Source organism: Fukomys damarensis, unplaced genomic scaffold (assembly GCF_012274545.1).
Source record: "Fukomys damarensis isolate Sample0158 unplaced genomic scaffold, DMR_v1.0_HiC HiC_scaffold_27, whole genome shotgun sequence".
Classification (NCBI taxonomy): Eukaryota; Metazoa; Chordata; class Mammalia; order Rodentia; family Bathyergidae; genus Fukomys; species Fukomys damarensis.
In genome coordinates, this window is record NW_022900939.1 from 4,346,111 (window position 1) to 4,363,454 (window position 17,344).

At 37.9% G+C, this 17,344-nt stretch overlaps 2 protein-coding genes across 5 annotated transcripts; both read right to left on the bottom strand.

Moving 5' to 3' along the window:
• Window positions 1-421: 421 nt before the first annotated feature.
• LOC104851260 (olfactory receptor 8K3) lies at window positions 422-1,384 on the bottom strand. Its single transcript, XM_010608432.1, has one exon. It carries the CDS (start codon window positions 1,382-1,384, stop codon window positions 422-424), a length of 963 nt encoding a protein of 320 aa, XP_010606734.1.
• Window positions 1,385-10,216: 8,832 nt separating this feature from the next.
• LOC104851261 (olfactory receptor 8K3) lies at window positions 10,217-16,161 on the bottom strand. Of its 4 annotated transcripts, none has more exons than XM_019205136.2 (2): window positions 16,090-16,161; window positions 10,217-11,197 (listed from the first exon to the last, which is right to left on the bottom strand). In XM_019205136.2, exon 2 carries the CDS (start codon window positions 11,156-11,158, stop codon window positions 10,217-10,219), a length of 942 nt encoding a protein of 313 aa, XP_019060681.1. In that variant the 5' UTR covers window positions 11,159-11,197; window positions 16,090-16,161. The 4 variants fall into 4 exon arrangements, with proteins under 4 accessions (XP_019060681.1, XP_033612457.1, XP_033612458.1 ...); XM_033756566.1 differs by having other exon boundaries at window positions 16,086-16,145; XM_033756567.1 differs by lacking the exon at window positions 16,090-16,161 and adding an exon at window positions 11,998-12,064.
• Between the last annotated feature and the right edge of the window lie 1,183 nt (window positions 16,162-17,344).

The following is a 17,344-nucleotide window of genomic DNA, read 5'->3' on the forward strand; positions in this document are numbered from 1 at the left end:
AGTCATTTTCACTGCGTAGCATGACCAAAAAAATATTGTGTAATTTTTCTTTGTATAATTTTCTGCTGCTTCCTAAAATCAAATATTATATTTACACAAAAAGGAACATCATACACTAGAAATACATTGTACTAATTTCAAATATCACAAAACACATGTATCTCCATTTCTTTATTTCTTACTCTTCTTTACATCAGAGCTGTGTCTTTAGACTGTATAAGTATTGCCTGTTGCTATAAAATTTTCAGAATTATAATTACCATTATAAAAAAACAAATTAAAATATCTAACTCAAGTTTTTTATGGCATCTAGAAGGTGAGAAATACCAGAAAGATAAATATTTCAATGTGTGGGAAGCCCATTTGTGCTTTTTATACTCTCAGGAGGAAGACACAGGAGGGTGACGTTTGTGCTTCATTTCTAGAAAATTATTGGAGAATTTGAAACAAAGATATTGCATAGTTTTCTCTGTGTTCTTTGCAGGGCACATTTTACATCTTTATTTCTCAAGCTGTAGATCAAGGGATTCAACATGGGGATGACCAGGGTGTAAAATATGGAAGCCACTTTGTCAGTGTCAAAGGAGTGACTGGACTTGGGCTGCAGGTACATAAATATCAGGGTCCCGTAGAACACGGTGACCATGGTGAGGTGGGACCCACAGGTGGAGAAGGCCTTGCGCCTGCCCTCTGCAGACTTCATCCTGAGAATGGTGTTGAGGATGAGCAGGTAGGACACAAGGATAACGAAAAGAGAAGAAGTCAAATTCAAAGATGACAAGAACAAAATTAACAGCTCACTTTCATGTGTATCTGAGCAGGCCAAAGATAACAGTGGGAGATTGTCACAGTAGAAATGACTGATCACATTGTATCTGCAGAAGGACAAAGTGAAAACCTTCACGGTGCCCAAAAGGGACAAAAATGCACAGTAGAGATAGGAAATCGCCATCAGTACCCAACATACTTTTTGTGACATGATGACGGTGTAGAGGAGAGGGCGACAGATGGCCACACAGCGGTCGTAGGACATGGCAGCCAAAATTAAAAGTTCACAAGCAGTGAACAAAAGGAAGAAAGCTAACTGCAGAGCACAACCATAAAAAGAGATTTTATTTTGATCCACAAGAAAATTTTCCAACATTTTTGGTCCCACGGCTGTGGAATAACCAAGATCTGTGAGAGCCAGGTGTCTGAGGAAAAAGTACATGGGAGTCTGCAGCCTGGGGTCCACCTGGGTGAGGATGATCATGCCCAGATTGCCCAGCAGCGAGGTCAGGTAGATGATGAGGAAAAGGAGGAAGAGTGGAGCCTGCAGCTCAGGGCGATCTGTGACTCCCAGCAGGATGAACTCGGTCACCATGGTGAGGTTGGACCCCTCCATTCCAGGGCGATCTGCAGAATTGTTCTGTGTAGATGCGTCAACATTAAACAAGTGTGTTCCATTCCTATCACCTGGACAGATTCGTTCCCTGCAGGCAGTGCAAATACAGTCTATTCAAATATTCCCATTTACAACATTTCAAAATAACTCTCCCTTCCATGAGAGAGAACATTATTTACATCCAGAGGTACCTTGGTTGTCTTGCAAAGTGAGCTGATACTGGCATCTAATGGGTACAGGATGTTCAAACTCTTAAACTTGAAACTACAATCACTTTGAATTTAAGTAATGTCTGCCTCAATAAGTTCTTTCTACAATTGAGAAATATAATAGGTGGATAGATTCACAGACATAGATGATAATATGTACAGAGATAACTGTACATATAACAGCTGTAAGTATAGATGCTTAAAAACAGCAAATGGCTAACTAAATATGGATTGTACAGGTGTTTAATGTTTGTAGTTGTCATTTGCATAATAACAATCACTAATGACATCGAAATGGTGAATTCTATAAAGTGACATTCACCGTAGTAATTATAAAATGAGATACGATACCGAGATTCCTCTAAAAGCTAGAACCAGAAATTCCTTTAGACCTTCCTCTCAACATTGCAGAAATCTTCCTGAAGGAGTCAAAGTCATCATATTAGAGTGATCCTGCGCACCCATTTGTAAAGAAGCACAATTCATAGAAGCTAAATTCTGGAGGCAGCCTACATGGTGGAAATGGAATAGGTAAAGAAAATATGGAATTTCATGTATCTCTAACCTACTGTGAAGAAAAGTGAACTGGACGCTTCCTTGGGAAATGGCGATCAAGGTGAGCCCCAGTGACTGAAACGTACATGTCCACCGTGTAAATATCGCTGGTTCTCTTACCTGAGGAATCAACTTGTAGATAAAGAGCAAAAGTGAGGGAGATAGTAGGAAGATCGATCTCCTGAAACGGGAAGGGGATCAAGGGACACAGGGAACGGGAGGAAAGGAAGGAAAGTGGATGAGAAAAGGAAGGAAAATGTGTTCTGTACAATAACAACTCTATGCAAAAATGGAAACATGATGCATTGTGAACATGTACTAAAAATAAAATGAAATGGATACATTAAATAAGACATTTAATAGTAATTTCAAAACAGAATATACAATTACACACTGTGCCACTTTTCTGTCTTTCAAATCTATTTTATTATATGTCAATATAAGTTAACTTTATATACATTTTCTGGGAAAGTGGGAAGGGTAGGGGAAAGGGAATAAGGGAAAAGAAAAAACATGAGAAAATGAAAACATGGAAATAAAGTGTTTGTAAATGGGGAGGGGAGGAGGGGGTGAAGGGAAGGCAGGGATAAGGGGAAAAAATGCGAACCAAGACCTGTCATGTAAAGGCACAAGATCCCAGTAATGAATGTAACTGTACTATATACCTAGAATGTACCAATAAACTACATAAAAACAAAAAAAGACATTGGGAATATTTTAATCACAACTAAAATAAACTTTTGTATGAAGCTGACCAGATACAAGCTACATGAGAAAATCTTAGTACATTAGTAAGTAAGTTATTAGAATTGGCTGAACATAAAGCAAAATTTCCCTCAGGATAAAAGGGGAGCACACGTTGAAAAATGTTGTGATACAATCACAGTGCATTTTAAAGGCCCTCATTGTGTACAGATTTCACTATGTTCCCAAGTTCGTAGAGATAAAATAAAACACGACAAAGCTGAGGAATACATGGACTCCTGAGGTGATTTGAGGTCCTTCTTTGAATCACACATACACAAGAACTTCTTCACATGAGATCTGGTGCAAGCACAGATTGAAAGGGCACAGTGTTTTAGGGCACACCAGTTAGTAATTTGTAAAGCACTGTTCTAATATTTTAAAACCGTAAGAATAAATAACATACTTTGTAGTGCCAAATGTAGAGACATAAATCTCTAAGTAAGCTTAAAAAAGACAAGTGAAAAGTCCGTTACATGCAACTGATTGTTTTTGAAAAATTTCTCAAGATGATTTTGAATACTTCATCTATTCCTCTGCTCTCTATAGGTAACTTTATCATTTTAAATAGGAGAAACTACCAGGTAATAACATTATAGAAATACCTTTAGTAAAACACCACACGAAGCAGTTTAACTTGCTCTCTTGTGTATTGGTTTTATTGGCAATTTAAGAAGTTTTTTTAAATGTTCATGTGTTAAGAATTGATGTTGGAATAAGTGAGAAGAAACACTTTCCTCTTTTCTGGTGCATTTTCCCCCAGTACACTTCAATTTCATTTTTAAAATCAATACTCAGTAAAATTTACTCCAAAATGAGGAACGATAATGTTTCTATAATAACTGAGTTTTTCATACTCCTGAAACTTAATGATTGTATCATCTCATAGTGAGATGGAAAAGTTCAATTCCTCCTTAAAAGATCAGGGATGAATGCCATTTTGAGCATTTAGTTTTGTAGTTACTAAGTGTTAAAATATTTTCCCCAAATCACAACAATGCAAAGAGCCCAAATTAGATCCCAGTAACACATTGAATCACTCAAGTTTCAGAATGTCACGTCAAACAAGATTGTATTCTATTTTTATACTTTTTCTTTCCCCATTTGGCCTTCTTTGAGTATGAAATTATATGTATATATTTATATGATTGCATTATACTAGCTAAATGATTAAATATGTAACACACATTTTTGTATTTTCTAAGAAAACACCCACTCTGTCTCTGAGATGCTCCTGAGCACCCATCTCTCAGCAGAGCAGAAAACGTTCAAACAGCAAAATAGAGAGGAGAGGAGAGAGGTCCTCTTGCTGCTCAGGTGCTATGGAGCTGGAAAAGCTCAGAAACAGAAGCCTAGACTCTCTCTCACTAGCAAAATGTGGACATTTCTGTAGCTTCTGAGACATCAGTTTAATACAGCACCGCATGAGGCCACCTGTCTCTGTTACCTGTAATGAAACTCCCTCTCGAATCTTCCACCCCTGTGCTCCTTAACATGGGCTTTGATGTTTTGAGGGTGATTTATCATTCTTGCAAAAGCCTTGATACTCTCTCTGAGTAGTCGCCAAGCAATTTCCTGGTTGCCCTTAAAGCCTCTGAGAATTTCATGCAATATCTGGAGGTTTTCCACTAATAATCATGACTCCATTCAAACCTGACTTTGTGTCAGGTTTTTCATTAGGTAACTATGTATTTGTTTCCTAATCCAGCAATCCCGCTCATGGGTAGCTCTCCAAAGCACTGTCATTTAGATCTCTAATGGATTCTCATACTCTCATGTTCGTTGCAACACAACACAAAATAATCACCCATGAAAAACTTAATTACCCATTCACAGATAAATACATACATAAACTGTGATAGATACAGGAACAAATCCCTCAGTGTTTAGAAAAAGGAATTCTGCAATATGCAGGAGTGTAGGGACAGGGACTCAGAGGCTAAGGTCCTGGTAGGATCCCGGGTGCTGCATGTTCCTGAGGAGCTGTGGTGGGGCCTGGGGTGGCACACAACCTTCCCTGAGTCCCAGAGGTAGGATGTAAGAATAATGGAAAAATATGTAGAGAATAATGGAGAACATTATGTTAAATGAACTAGGCAAATTCTCAGCATTCCCACTTATACCGTACAAGACACTGAAAATATTCTGATTTACACAATAGGAAAATAAAACAATGGGTGCAAAGGGCAAGGTTTTGGGATAAAGCAGGACCTGATAATAAGTAAGCACAAAAATTCAATTGCGCAAAATAAAAGAATGTCAGATATTTGGTGTAAAACATTCTAGTCATATTTAACGGTATTGAATTGAAAGATTTGAAAACATTGAGTGCGTAACTCATGGTCTGCATGAAAATTTTTAAAGTAATGATGTACCACACACTGTAACAAAAACTTGAATATTTATTGATGCAAGGTAATCAGGGAAACAAGATCCTCTTTACTGTGAATAATTTACGAGAAATATCCCAAATAGAAAAGCATACAGTGAAGATCAGCAGATTCACAGAGGCTGTATGAATTCAGGAAGAGGGGCAAAGGGCCACTTGGGCACGGAGTGTGGAATGGGAATATCTTAGACTAAGACAGAGGGGTCATTGCTCAACATTGAGAGTATAACGATCGCCTCCAAACAGTTCACTTACAACAGTTAACTCTATGGTATGTGAATTTTCATGGCCTTTGAGTCATCTAAATAAATCAATTTAAATAAGCATATATAGTTTTGCATATGCATTTTTACAGGTCCTTCTACTTAAGTGACTACTGTGTGCAACACTGATAATGACTTGTGCCTACAACCACAGCAAGACTAGAAGAAAAACAAGTCCTCCCAGGCTTTGGCAGCTCTGCTACCCCACCCACCTCCTCCCCCTGAGTGCATGTTCCCTTGTTCTGGTAAAGAGAACACGAACAACTGTGTTCCTTAAGCAAAGGTTATGACCCTCTCTTCTCATATGATTCACAAGACACTGCCTTCTCTGAAGGCAAAGTTATCTTTGTAACTTTGTAACAAATCAAGTCTGTCTACCATTGTCCTGTCCTGGGAAACTCACCTGCTATATCTGTGCGAAAACCGGCAGCTTAGACAAAACATAAAAAAGCTGGAACATCTCTTTGCTCAGGGCTCATCTATTTTAGACAGAGTCCACCAGCCAATGTACAGACCTTAAATAAATCCTCCTGACTTTCATTTGGTGTCTTCTGCCTGCTGGAGTTCTACAACATAGCATGCAGGAAAGTGGTTCTCTTTATGAAAGCCTTTAATTATAAAAGTTTTAATTTTTCATGACTGAAATAGCTAAAAAATCAAAATTACTCTTTTAGATAACATATGAAAGAACTATTGGGGTCTTGGTAACATCACGATTCTAGTAATAACATTACTGCTACAGATATATTCACTTAAAAATATTTTTTCTTTTTTCTTTTCAGACAGGGTTTCCCTTTGTAGATCAGGCTGCCCTGGAATTTAGCTATGAGGTTCATGCTGGCCTTGAACTCAAGGCAAACCTCTTACATAAGCCTCCTGGTTGCTGGGTTAGAGCAGTGTACCACCACACTGGGCTATTGTTTCTCCCTTTCAAATTTTGCTTTATTTTTATATTTCATTAGTCCACATTTGTAAGCACCAGGGGGAATGGACCTCACTGGTGACCCCTGCAGTAGGTCCCTGTGAGCCACCACACCGCTGGTAAAGTTTAAAGATAGATGGAATGAGACTAAAGGTGCAGCTGAATCTTGGGCCCTGCTGAGTGCTGCTGATGGCAGCAAAGCCAAAGCCCCCAAGCACATCCAGTATTTGTTGAACTCAATCATGTGAAATAATAGGGAGCTGGGGTGCTCTGAAGTCATCCACTGAATTACTGCTGAACGCCTGGCACGATGATGCCAGGCAGGGTTGTTAGGGGGTAGGAACCACTCATCTCTCTAGAAGAAACAAGTACTGGGACCAGGTACAATTAGGAAGCAACTGAAAAGGTTGGGGAGAAGTGAGAATTCAGGGGAGAGGGGTTTTTACTGGGGTCACACTGAGCTCAGCTGCACGTAACTCAGCAGGGCCTGGCACTTCACAGACCAGGATTTAGGCCTCAGTGACAGCCATTAGCGGAGGAGCCATACAGGCCCAGCTCTGCTAGGTGACAGGCCCGTTTGGGTCACCCAGGGCCTCGGTGTGACTCAATATAAAAGAGTACAGCCTAATTAGGGAGGGCAAGAAGCAGGTGCCACTCATAGCCTACAACTCGGGGGAAGGGGAGTCTCCTACACATGTCAGTAAAATTAATGACCGTATTCAATGTAAACTTTGATACATGTGCATGACACATATTAATACTTTCAAGGTTCCCTTCTGCTATCCATTAGTATACACGTTTGTCACTTTCACTGACAAAAGATCCGTCTCTCTATTTCCTTTTATTAATCTTTTACTTTGATCTCTTTTTTTTATTTTATTCATACATTTTAGGTCTACAGTACAGTTACATTCATCACTGGGATCTTGTACCTCTACATGACAGTTCTTGGTTCTCATTTTTTCCCCTTGTCCCTGTCCTCCCTTCACCCCCTCCTGCCTTCCCCATTTACAAACACTTTATTTCCATTTTTTCATTTTCTCATGTTTTTTTTTCTTTCCCTTAATACCTTTCCCCTACACTCCCCACTTTCCCTACACCTTTAGCCATTTTCTTCCTATTTCACATTGTCAATTATCTCATTAGGATTTTATGTACTATTATAGTTTTTCACACCAGAGAAACTATTCGGTATTTACACATGTGTGACTTATGTATTTCACTTAGGAGTATAACCTCAATATGTATCCATCTTCCTATGAATGAATCTCATTTTTCATTCTTTATGGCTGAGTAGTATTCCATTTTATAAAAAAAAACATATCTTCTTTAACCAGTTTCCAACTGATGAGCAAAAGGGCTGTTTCCAGGTTTTAGCTATTATAAATTGTACTGCTTTAAGCATAGGTGTGCATATATCCCTGTGATATGATTTTTAAAATTCTTTTGGAAAGATACCCAGCAGAGGGATGGCTGGGTCAAATGGAACCTCTAGTCCCAGCTCTTTGAGGTATCTCCATATTGATTTCCATAGTGGGTGGGAGTCTGCACTCCCACCAACAATGGAGAAGGGCTCCTTTCTCCCCAGAACCCCGCCAACATTTGTTACTGTTTAATTTCTTTATAGCAGCCATTCTTTGTGGGGTGAGGTGGAATCTCAGTGTTGTTTTCATCTGCACCTCTCGAATGACCAGTGATGTGGAACATTTTCTTCATATATGTACTTGCTGCTTTTACTTCTTTGTCTGAGAATGTCTGTTCATTTCAGATGCCCATTTTTGAATCAGGTCTTTATAATTGGGGGTGTTGATTTTTTTGAGTTCTTTATATATTCTAGATAAGAGCCGTTTGACTGAGGAGCAGCTAGTAAATTTTTTTTCAACATTGTAGGTTGTCTTTTAGTTCTTTTGCTGTGCAGAAGTTCTTCAATAAGATGTGATCCCACTACTTTGCTCTTTAATTGATTAATATTTTGAGATTCTCATATAAAAGGAACCATGTTATATTTAATATTGTGGTCTGATTTATTTCACTTTTATTGTGATTTCTAGTTGAATCATTTTCTTACACATGACTCCCATTTATCCTTGATGGTAGAGTAGTACCCCATTGTATATAAATTCCACATTTTCTTTACCCAGGTTTCTGATGATGGACCTTTAGGCCATTTCCAAGATTTAGCTATTAGGCACTGTGTGCGTGGCTGTGCCTTTGTAACTGTAATGTCATGTCTAGCACGTTTGAGGAGATACCTACTGGGAGAATAGGGGTTAGAGGTGAATTTGTACAGCTAGCTTGTTTGAGGGAGGCCCACAGTGTTGCACAGAGGCTGCACTTGGTAGCTGTCCTGTGAGCGGTGGAGCAGGGATCCCCTCCATTCACAGCCTCCTCAGTCTTCATAACTGTGATTTCTTGACAGTCTCCATCCTCAGAGGAGTTAGTGGTATCACTGCTGCTTTCACTTGTGCCTCTACCATGCCCAGCAGTGTTGCCCTTTCATTCCTGCACTTACCTGTGTCTATTTTAGATGGCATGATTATCGACTGATGTTAACTTGATGAAACATTAAAAATAATTTACCGAATATACCATAACATGTCAAATTAAATTTTCTGTAAACTTTTGCCCACAAAAACAAAACAATATTAAAATTTCAGTTTACCTTTGACATACTCATTCTAGGAATTCACTGCATGTTCTTATCTATACATATGAATAAATAGCCAACATTAGGTAAGGAATGGTGATTTGGAAAATATAAAATGAACTGAATAAATGCCATGGAAGTGTTTGTCTCCACATGAAAACAACAGGCTTTTACTAGTCCAAGTAGTTATTTCTGTTTAGATTTCATTGACAAGGCAGCTATTTCATGAAAGGTTACATCAATCTCTCCGTGATGCAAGAAAAGTGCCACAAATGTTAATACTAAAAATACTGAAGATATGAGAGAAATTCTAGAGAGGTTTGCCAAAGTATTGTTAGAAATCCTGTGGACATTGATACACACATCCTGCACTGTTCATCAGCATGGCATGGTTCAAATCATAAGATTATCCACGGGCTTCTACCAATCAGATTATCAAATAGATTCAAAGAATGAATCCTAATAAGAACAGAACACACTTGTCTAGCCACATATGTGAAAAGTCAGCCACAAGAGAGAAAAACTACAAATTTACTTCTTTTCAGAGTGAACATTTTATGTAAGAATAAAGTAACAGATTATGGTATAAGAGTTTAAATTATTCTGTGATTGGTGAGGAAGAGTAATCATCCATTAGACCAACAGAGGCACTAAGATATATATATTGGATTAGTAAGGAAAGGAAAAAAGTGCTGTAGAATGAGAATTTTTTCTTAATTGGTGTACACACACACACACACACACACACACACACTGGAGAGTTTATTGTAATGGTTGAGAATGTGCTAAAGAATCATTTATGGTCTCATTTGTATCTATTGTTTCTCCTCACTCACATGGAAAATATACTTTCTGCTACCTGCTCTTAAGGTCTACTGTCTCTAAATCTATTCTGGTTTACTATAAAGTTTATTCAGTCACTGTTTAAAATCTCCCTCTCCTCTTAAAGGCAGGCAGATATTAGCTGCTTTTCGAGGCCAACCTTTTCTCTTGGAGAAGGTTGAACTTTAACAAGATGCTCAGAGCATTTGTGCTTGCCATGCATTCTGAAGGAAAACAGCACATCCAAATCCAATGTGCCAAATGCACATTGTATGCAGGCTTCAAGAACAGATACAGCATATCTTTCGCATGGTCCTTTGAAGGGCACATTTTACATCTTTGTTCCTCAAGCTGTAGATCAAAGGGTTCAACATCGGAATGATCAAAGTATAAAATATTGAAGACATTTTGTCCATGTCACTGGAGTGACTGGACGTGGGCTGCACGTACATAAATATCAGGGTCCCGTAGAACACGGTGACCACTGTCAGATGGGACCCACAGGTGGAGAAGGCCTTGCGCCTGCCCTCTGCAGACTTCATCCTGAGGATGGCTGTGAGGATGAGCAGGTAGGACACCAGGACCATCAGGAGTGAGGAAATCAAGTCAAATGCCGCAAAGGCCATAATTATCCATTCAATTTCATATGTATTTGAACACAGTAAAGATAACAAGGGGATACAGTCACAGTAGAAATGACTGATAACATTGCGGTCACAGAAGGACAAAGTGAAAAGCTTTGTGGTGACTACAAGTGACATAAATGTGCAGTAGAGATAGGGAATCCCCACCAGCACCCAACATACCTTTTGTGACATCATTACATTGTACAGGAGAGGGTTACAGATGGCCACATAGCGGTCATAGGACATGGCAGACAGAATAAAAAGTTCACTACCAATAAACAGAAGAAATACAGCAAGCTGGATAGCACAGCAATAGTAAGAGATTGTATTTGGATGCACAACAAAATTTTCCAACATTTTGGGTCCCACAGCTGTGGAATAGGCAAGATCCGTGAGAGCCAGGTGTCTGAGGAAAAAGTACATGGGAGTCTTCAGCCTGGGGTCCACCTGGGTGAGGATGATCATGCCCAGGTTGCCCAGCAGCGAGGTCAGGTAGATGCTGAGGAACAGGAGGAAGAGTGGAGCCTGCAGCTCAGGGCGGTCTGTGACGCCCAGCAGGATGAACTCGGTCACTGTGGTGAGGTTGTGCCCCTCCATTCAGGGTGATCTGCAGACTTATGTTTGTAGGAACATCAGCTTTGGGGAAAAATGGAAATATTATCACCTGGAAGACTGTTATTATGCAAAATAGGTAAATAAATACATACAAATTTTCCAGTACTGAGTATTTCCAAATTCAACTGTACTATCTTCTGTAACTTTAAAAATAAATTATATTTGAATATATATCAGAATATTATTGTTTCTCACTGTGGGTGATTATACTCATAAAAGTATCTTATTAACTGTTAAGCCATAGTTTGTCTTAGTTAGTTGGAAGTAAAGCAGTACTGGCAGCACTCAAGCTACAAAACATTCCTCTACATCCAGTGTCCACTCCAAAGCAATATCCTTATCCATAAATGTTTCAGAGCTTGAGAAGGCTTCATACCTAGATAGATAGCTAGATAAATAGAGGATACGTTTATTTTGCAGAATCAGTTTATGTCTAGTTATGTACTCATGCATAAAAACATGTCCTTGCAATTTTGATTGAAAAAAGAATTAAGTGTATGAAAGTGTCCAAGGTTTCCAGAAATAGCTCTCCTGGATCATTTACATTTGCATATTTTTGTTTTTCAAATGATAATGAAATGATTTTTCTTTACATATGTATAGTATATACTTAAATATGTAAATGAACAGGTTCAAATTTTTACCTCAGCATGTCCCCAATCCATGGGTATTGTTAGATAATCAAGGTACTATTGGTTTTCATTACTTATGTTCTTTTCCTAATAAGTAGTCTGACTGCATTTTAATATGTTGCTTTTACATAAATTTACTGGAAATATATTTCCTTCTGAGTCTTCTTACTAAAACTGAAATATACTTACTTGAATATAGAAATCAGACAAACTATCGTTCTGAAACCTGGTATAGTGTAAAGAATTCTGAGCAAATTAGAAGACTCCATTAGCATGGATTTCAGAAAAGAAAAGTTCAAATAAATTATCTTGGCTAGAAGATGCTACAATTTCTAAAAAATAACGATGATACTTTGTAAATAAATTTTATACATTTAGACATTGTATAAAGAGGAAATATGCTATGAGATATTATAGACATAAAACATATAGTAAAGATTCTATATTTTTTTGATTCTTGGCTGTATTTTGGAATCTTCTCTGTGTTACATCACAAGGCCTTCTTCCAAATATGACATTGCCCATTATGCAGACAAGTATGTGTGAGCCAGATGACTTGCACCTGGATTCCTTATAGCCTACGGGTTTAAATACAGCATAGAAAAAGGTGAATATAGCATCTCAATGTAAGTTCATTATTAATGGTGTAAAAACTTGTGAGCACCAATTTTTTTTAAATAGAAAGCAACATAAATGACACACTTAAGAGTGAGAGATTGTTCTATGGTAGCCAGCTGTACTTGATCTAGAAGCAAATAAAACTTTCCCACAAGGCACATTATGCATCAAAGCAATCATTTGTATGGAACAGGTCACTGTCATAAACTATTGCTTATGTGGTTGTAGGTATTTGATCTCCTACTATGCCCATTCAGACATCACCATAATATTAAATACAAATGGAGACAAGTTTACTGCATTTGAGAAACACCTTCAGTGAGCACAATAAGAAACAGTTTAAATCCTTTTTGTCATTGGTTTGGCTTGGCTTGGTTTGATTTGGTTTCTAAAGATAAAATATTATAAAATAAGATACATGATCAAGTAACAATATTCATGCAGAAAAATAGATGTTTCTTCTACAGTTTCAGAGATTAATGAAATTGCTTTTTACAACCGACTAATTGTTATGGAATAATCATGTTTATTTTTAAACTTATACTCTGAGAAAAATTTAGTCAGACGCCAGTGCAAAATGAACATCTTACCATTACTAAAAAATGTTTCATGAAATAGTCACTCTAAAAACTACTTCATGTATCTCAATATAAAAGGGCAATTTTTTTCCTTAGTGAGAGATAAAAAACGATCTAATTCTTACATTTATTTGGATAATCTTAGATGTTCAAATACTTTAGGGAGTCAGAAGGAGTCCAGAGCCACTGAATACCTCAGGACTTGGAAGGGGATCAAGTTGAGAGAATGAATCACTGCGGTCTCAGTACTGACGTTAAAACTTTTGTATCCTTTCATTTTCAGTTAATCTCTCACTTTCACCATCCAATAGATATAAAATTATATGCATGCAAGATTAAAAACTTTCTAAGTGCTCATATAATGTGCTTCCAAGATGATTTCCCCTCAAATTCTTAGGATGCTTTTTCAAATAGTGATACAAGAAACAGTGAGGTCCTCGTGCTTTGTAAGCTTTGTGAAATTGTAGAAAGCACAGAAAGTGAGTCAGAAATGGTCATTTATCCCAATGGCACAGCCCATGAAAATTGGGAGCATTTCTTCAGATTTTAATAATGTATGACACCCCATGAAGTAGTTGGTCTCTGTTACCTGCAATGAAATCCCTGTCTGGAGTCTCTGTGTTTCTTCACATTCGGTGTTTGAGGACAATTTGTGGATACTTTTTAACTTTAGACACTTCCTCCAGGGAGAGGAAAAGCTACTGGAGGATTATCCCTAAAGCATTTGGACACATGATCAAATGCCTGGAGGTGTCTGCTAATTGCCAAGGATATTTTACAATCAACTTTGACTTACTTATTTATTAGAGGATCCAGCAAACCATGTCTGGATAACTAAAAGTATTAGTATTTGAATAATCTCAAAGAAGTATTATTATTTCCTATTCACTGCCCCATAAATTGAAATAATCCAGATGTAGAAACAACCTAAGTATAGATTACTTATGAATGAATAAATATAAAGTAACTTACATAAACAATGAAATATTAGCCTTAAAAGGGATATCCTACATTATGCAAGAACGGGCATGAACCTGAATAACATTCTGCTAAATGTAATAAAATAATCAAAGAGCAGATAATGCAACTACCCTGTACATGAGACAATTAATATACTGTATAGAAAGCAGAAAGCTGCTGGCAAGAGCCAAAGTTTCTGAAAAATGAAGAACTGCTAAACCAGAAGCTCTGACACATGGCTCTAATCTCAGGATTTTGGAATGCTGAGGCAGGAGGATTACATGTGTGAAATCATGTCTCTGTTAAAGAGGGGAGGCTGCCAGTGCTGGAGATAAGGCTCAGGGCTAAGGGATTCTGTTCAATCCTCAGAACTGCCCACAGACAGGTGCACGTGCACGTGCACACACACACACACACACACACACACAGAGCAAAGCAAAGAAAAAAATGCTAAAAAATACACAATATCTCAATCACATAATGTCAATGAGTTCCAGACATTTGCTGTCAAGCATTGGGTCATAGTTAACAGTAGTGTATTGCACATTTTAAGTACTGAGACTGTAAGCATAAGGAATAAATAGAGGAAGGGGTGGACTTGGTAAAGGACTCAAAGCAGTGGAGGTCAAAAGAGAAAAGAGCAAAACCAGAGCAGGGAACAGTCTACAGGGACCCCCATAAAAATAGGAGAAGGTTCAGAGGTAGGAACCAACCCTCTCAGTCTGTTTGTTGTAGAAGGAATTGGCAAGTGACACACACATGGAGATGAGCTGAAAGGAAGTAAAATAACAAAAGTTTATTTTGTCAGCCAAGGTCGAATTGCACTCAAAAAGGCACTGAAAGTGATTGACCTCCTATTGGGTTGCAGCTTCCTCTTTTATAGGTTTACAGCTGCGATCTCATTCAGGTGGTTGTTTCATTTCCTCAGCTCACATTACCCGTGTACAAATTACTGTAACCAGACAGTTCACTTTAACCCAGATGTAACAGTGCCTCGTAGTGAGGGGGTTTACCTCAAGGTTCATCTAGCCACCTATTCTATTGCACAGGAAGAGGGTGTTCAAGGTCAAGAGGGTGTTCAAGGTCAGGGGTGAGGCCTGATGTCCTACTTCATGGTCAATGCCTCCAGGGTCTGCTAATTTTGAACTAAACAAAGCAGATCGATATTAAGAGACAGAAGAAGTCATTTTACATTTTTCTAACAAGTTGTAGGTCTTTAGATTATTTACAAAAGTTCTCTGTATCGTTCCTCCCTTTATTTTTGGGGTAGCTCCTTACCCTCATTAAATTCATGCCAATTATATCTAATGGGTAGCTGAGTAAGGGGTCCATAGTAAGCTTTGTTGACTCTAAGGACAGGTCACTTATGATGCCATTTGCGTCATAAGTCATCATGGTGAGTGGTGCACACATCCAGCAATCAGAGTCTAATTCCTGCTCTGCCTGTAGCAGCAATGAATGAGTTCCATCAGTTAAATCCATCATATCTGTCTCTCTATAGTTCTTTGGATGCCCTTTTAAGTTATATCGTATTCCCCACAGCACAGGATTTTTTTTTCTTTTTCTATTTCTGGAGAGGTGTCCTTACGACCTTTTAAATCTGTAGAATCTATCTTGTTAGTCTCTGAGGGTCATGCCTAGCAGTTGACTGATATTCAATATAAACATGAAAAACTATTCTGCAATGCCAGGAGGGCTCTTTAAGCATGAGTGTCCCTCCTTTTGTTTTGGTTCACAGACGAGGCCACCAATGGCTTTTGCCACTCATTTTATTTACTTTTTTAATGGAATCTCTTTTATACATACAATCATACAAGAAGTTAGCACATTTTCTCCCTGGGGGCCCTTACAAAATACAATACAGAGCACAATAACAAATTGAGAGTATACAAATGAAACCCTCGCAAATGGCCAAGAGTATAGGGTAATTAGGCCTTCACTCTATATTTTGCCCAAATTGATATAAATTGATATAAATCCTCACAAATGGCAAAGTAGGGAAAGTAATCAGGCCTTTAATCTGTACTCTGTCCAAACGTTTAATTAAGAACCAAAACAAAAGCAAAACAAAGTAGGGGTTGCCCAGGGAATCTCACCATTTAGAGAGATGAATTTACTCACTCACTTTTCTTGTACTGTCTCTCTTCTGGGTTTGAACAGTCCATTGCTGATGAGCTGGCCTCTGAGTCTTAAAAAGGGAATCCCGGAAAACTTGGGGGCACACTTCTTTACTTCTGAGGAGCCAGACAGCAGTTCCTTCCAGTGGGACTCAGGTCGAGGTCCACCACAGGCTATGTCAAATAGCCTTTTTCTTCCTGGCCAATGCACCAAATGTTACAGAAGGAATTGGTAAGTTATACCTACAGAGATGCAGAGAAAGTAAGATAAAAAGTTTATTTTGTCAAAAAAGGTCGATTGCACTTAAAGGCAGTGCTAAGATCGACCATGTACTGGGATATAGCTTCCCCTTTTATAGTGTTTTATAGCCATGATCTCACATAGGTGGTTATATTTCATTCTATCAGTTCACATTACCAATATGCAAATCATGGTCACAAGACAGTTAGCTTTAACCCAGATGTGGCAATCCTTTGTAATCTGATAGTTTACCTTTAAGATTCATCTAGTTATCTATCCTAGCCCATAGGAAGGGAGTGTTCCCAGTCAGCAAAGCAATGTTAACAATGTTTCTCTTCATTTTGACCTTTACAATCATGTGGTTTACAGAACTTTGGATCCCAAGGTCTTGATGTGTTCTGTTATCTCAGGATTAGACCAGATGCCTCCTTCAGTGTTTAATGCCTCTGGTATCTGTTAATTCTGAACTAAACAAAGCAAACTTCTGTCAGAGACAGCAGAAGCCATTCTACATAAGACATTTTGTAGGGTTTTGCTATTTTCAAGAGTTTTTCTCTTTCACTATCCAGTGTCTTATGAATTAATAGTTCAACAAATGTATAATTTTCAAGTCTATGGTTTATTCTTTTATTACAATTGTGATTGAGTTTTATGATGCAAAGTTAAATTTATATGTGCATAAAGTTCACCATTATTTAGAATTGTAATCTGTTTAAGGAACTGTTCAATTCTTAGTGATATACACACACACACTAAAATATGCATATAATCTCATTCATTCTGGGTCAGTCCTAACATGCATTTTTGACTCCATACAGATCATGGATATTTTTATATTCCAAGGAAATAATATTGTGATATCACAAGGAATTTCCCAATATAAGAATAAAATATTTTTTGGTACTCTGTAGAAATACATTGGAATATATGTCATCTGTCTCAGTGTTATTTAAATTCATTAATCACACTTTAGACAATTATACTTGGTTATAGTATGCATTTAGAGTATTACTATAATTAAT

Excerpts from the sequence above, each read along its gene's own strand:
- LOC104851260 (XM_010608432.1), bottom strand. The coding sequence starts at position 1,384 with ATGGAGGGGTCCAACCTCACCATGGTGACCGAGTTCATCCTGCTGGGA.
- LOC104851261 (XM_019205136.2), bottom strand. The coding sequence starts at position 11,158 with ATGGAGGGGCACAACCTCACCACAGTGACCGAGTTCATCCTGCTGGGC.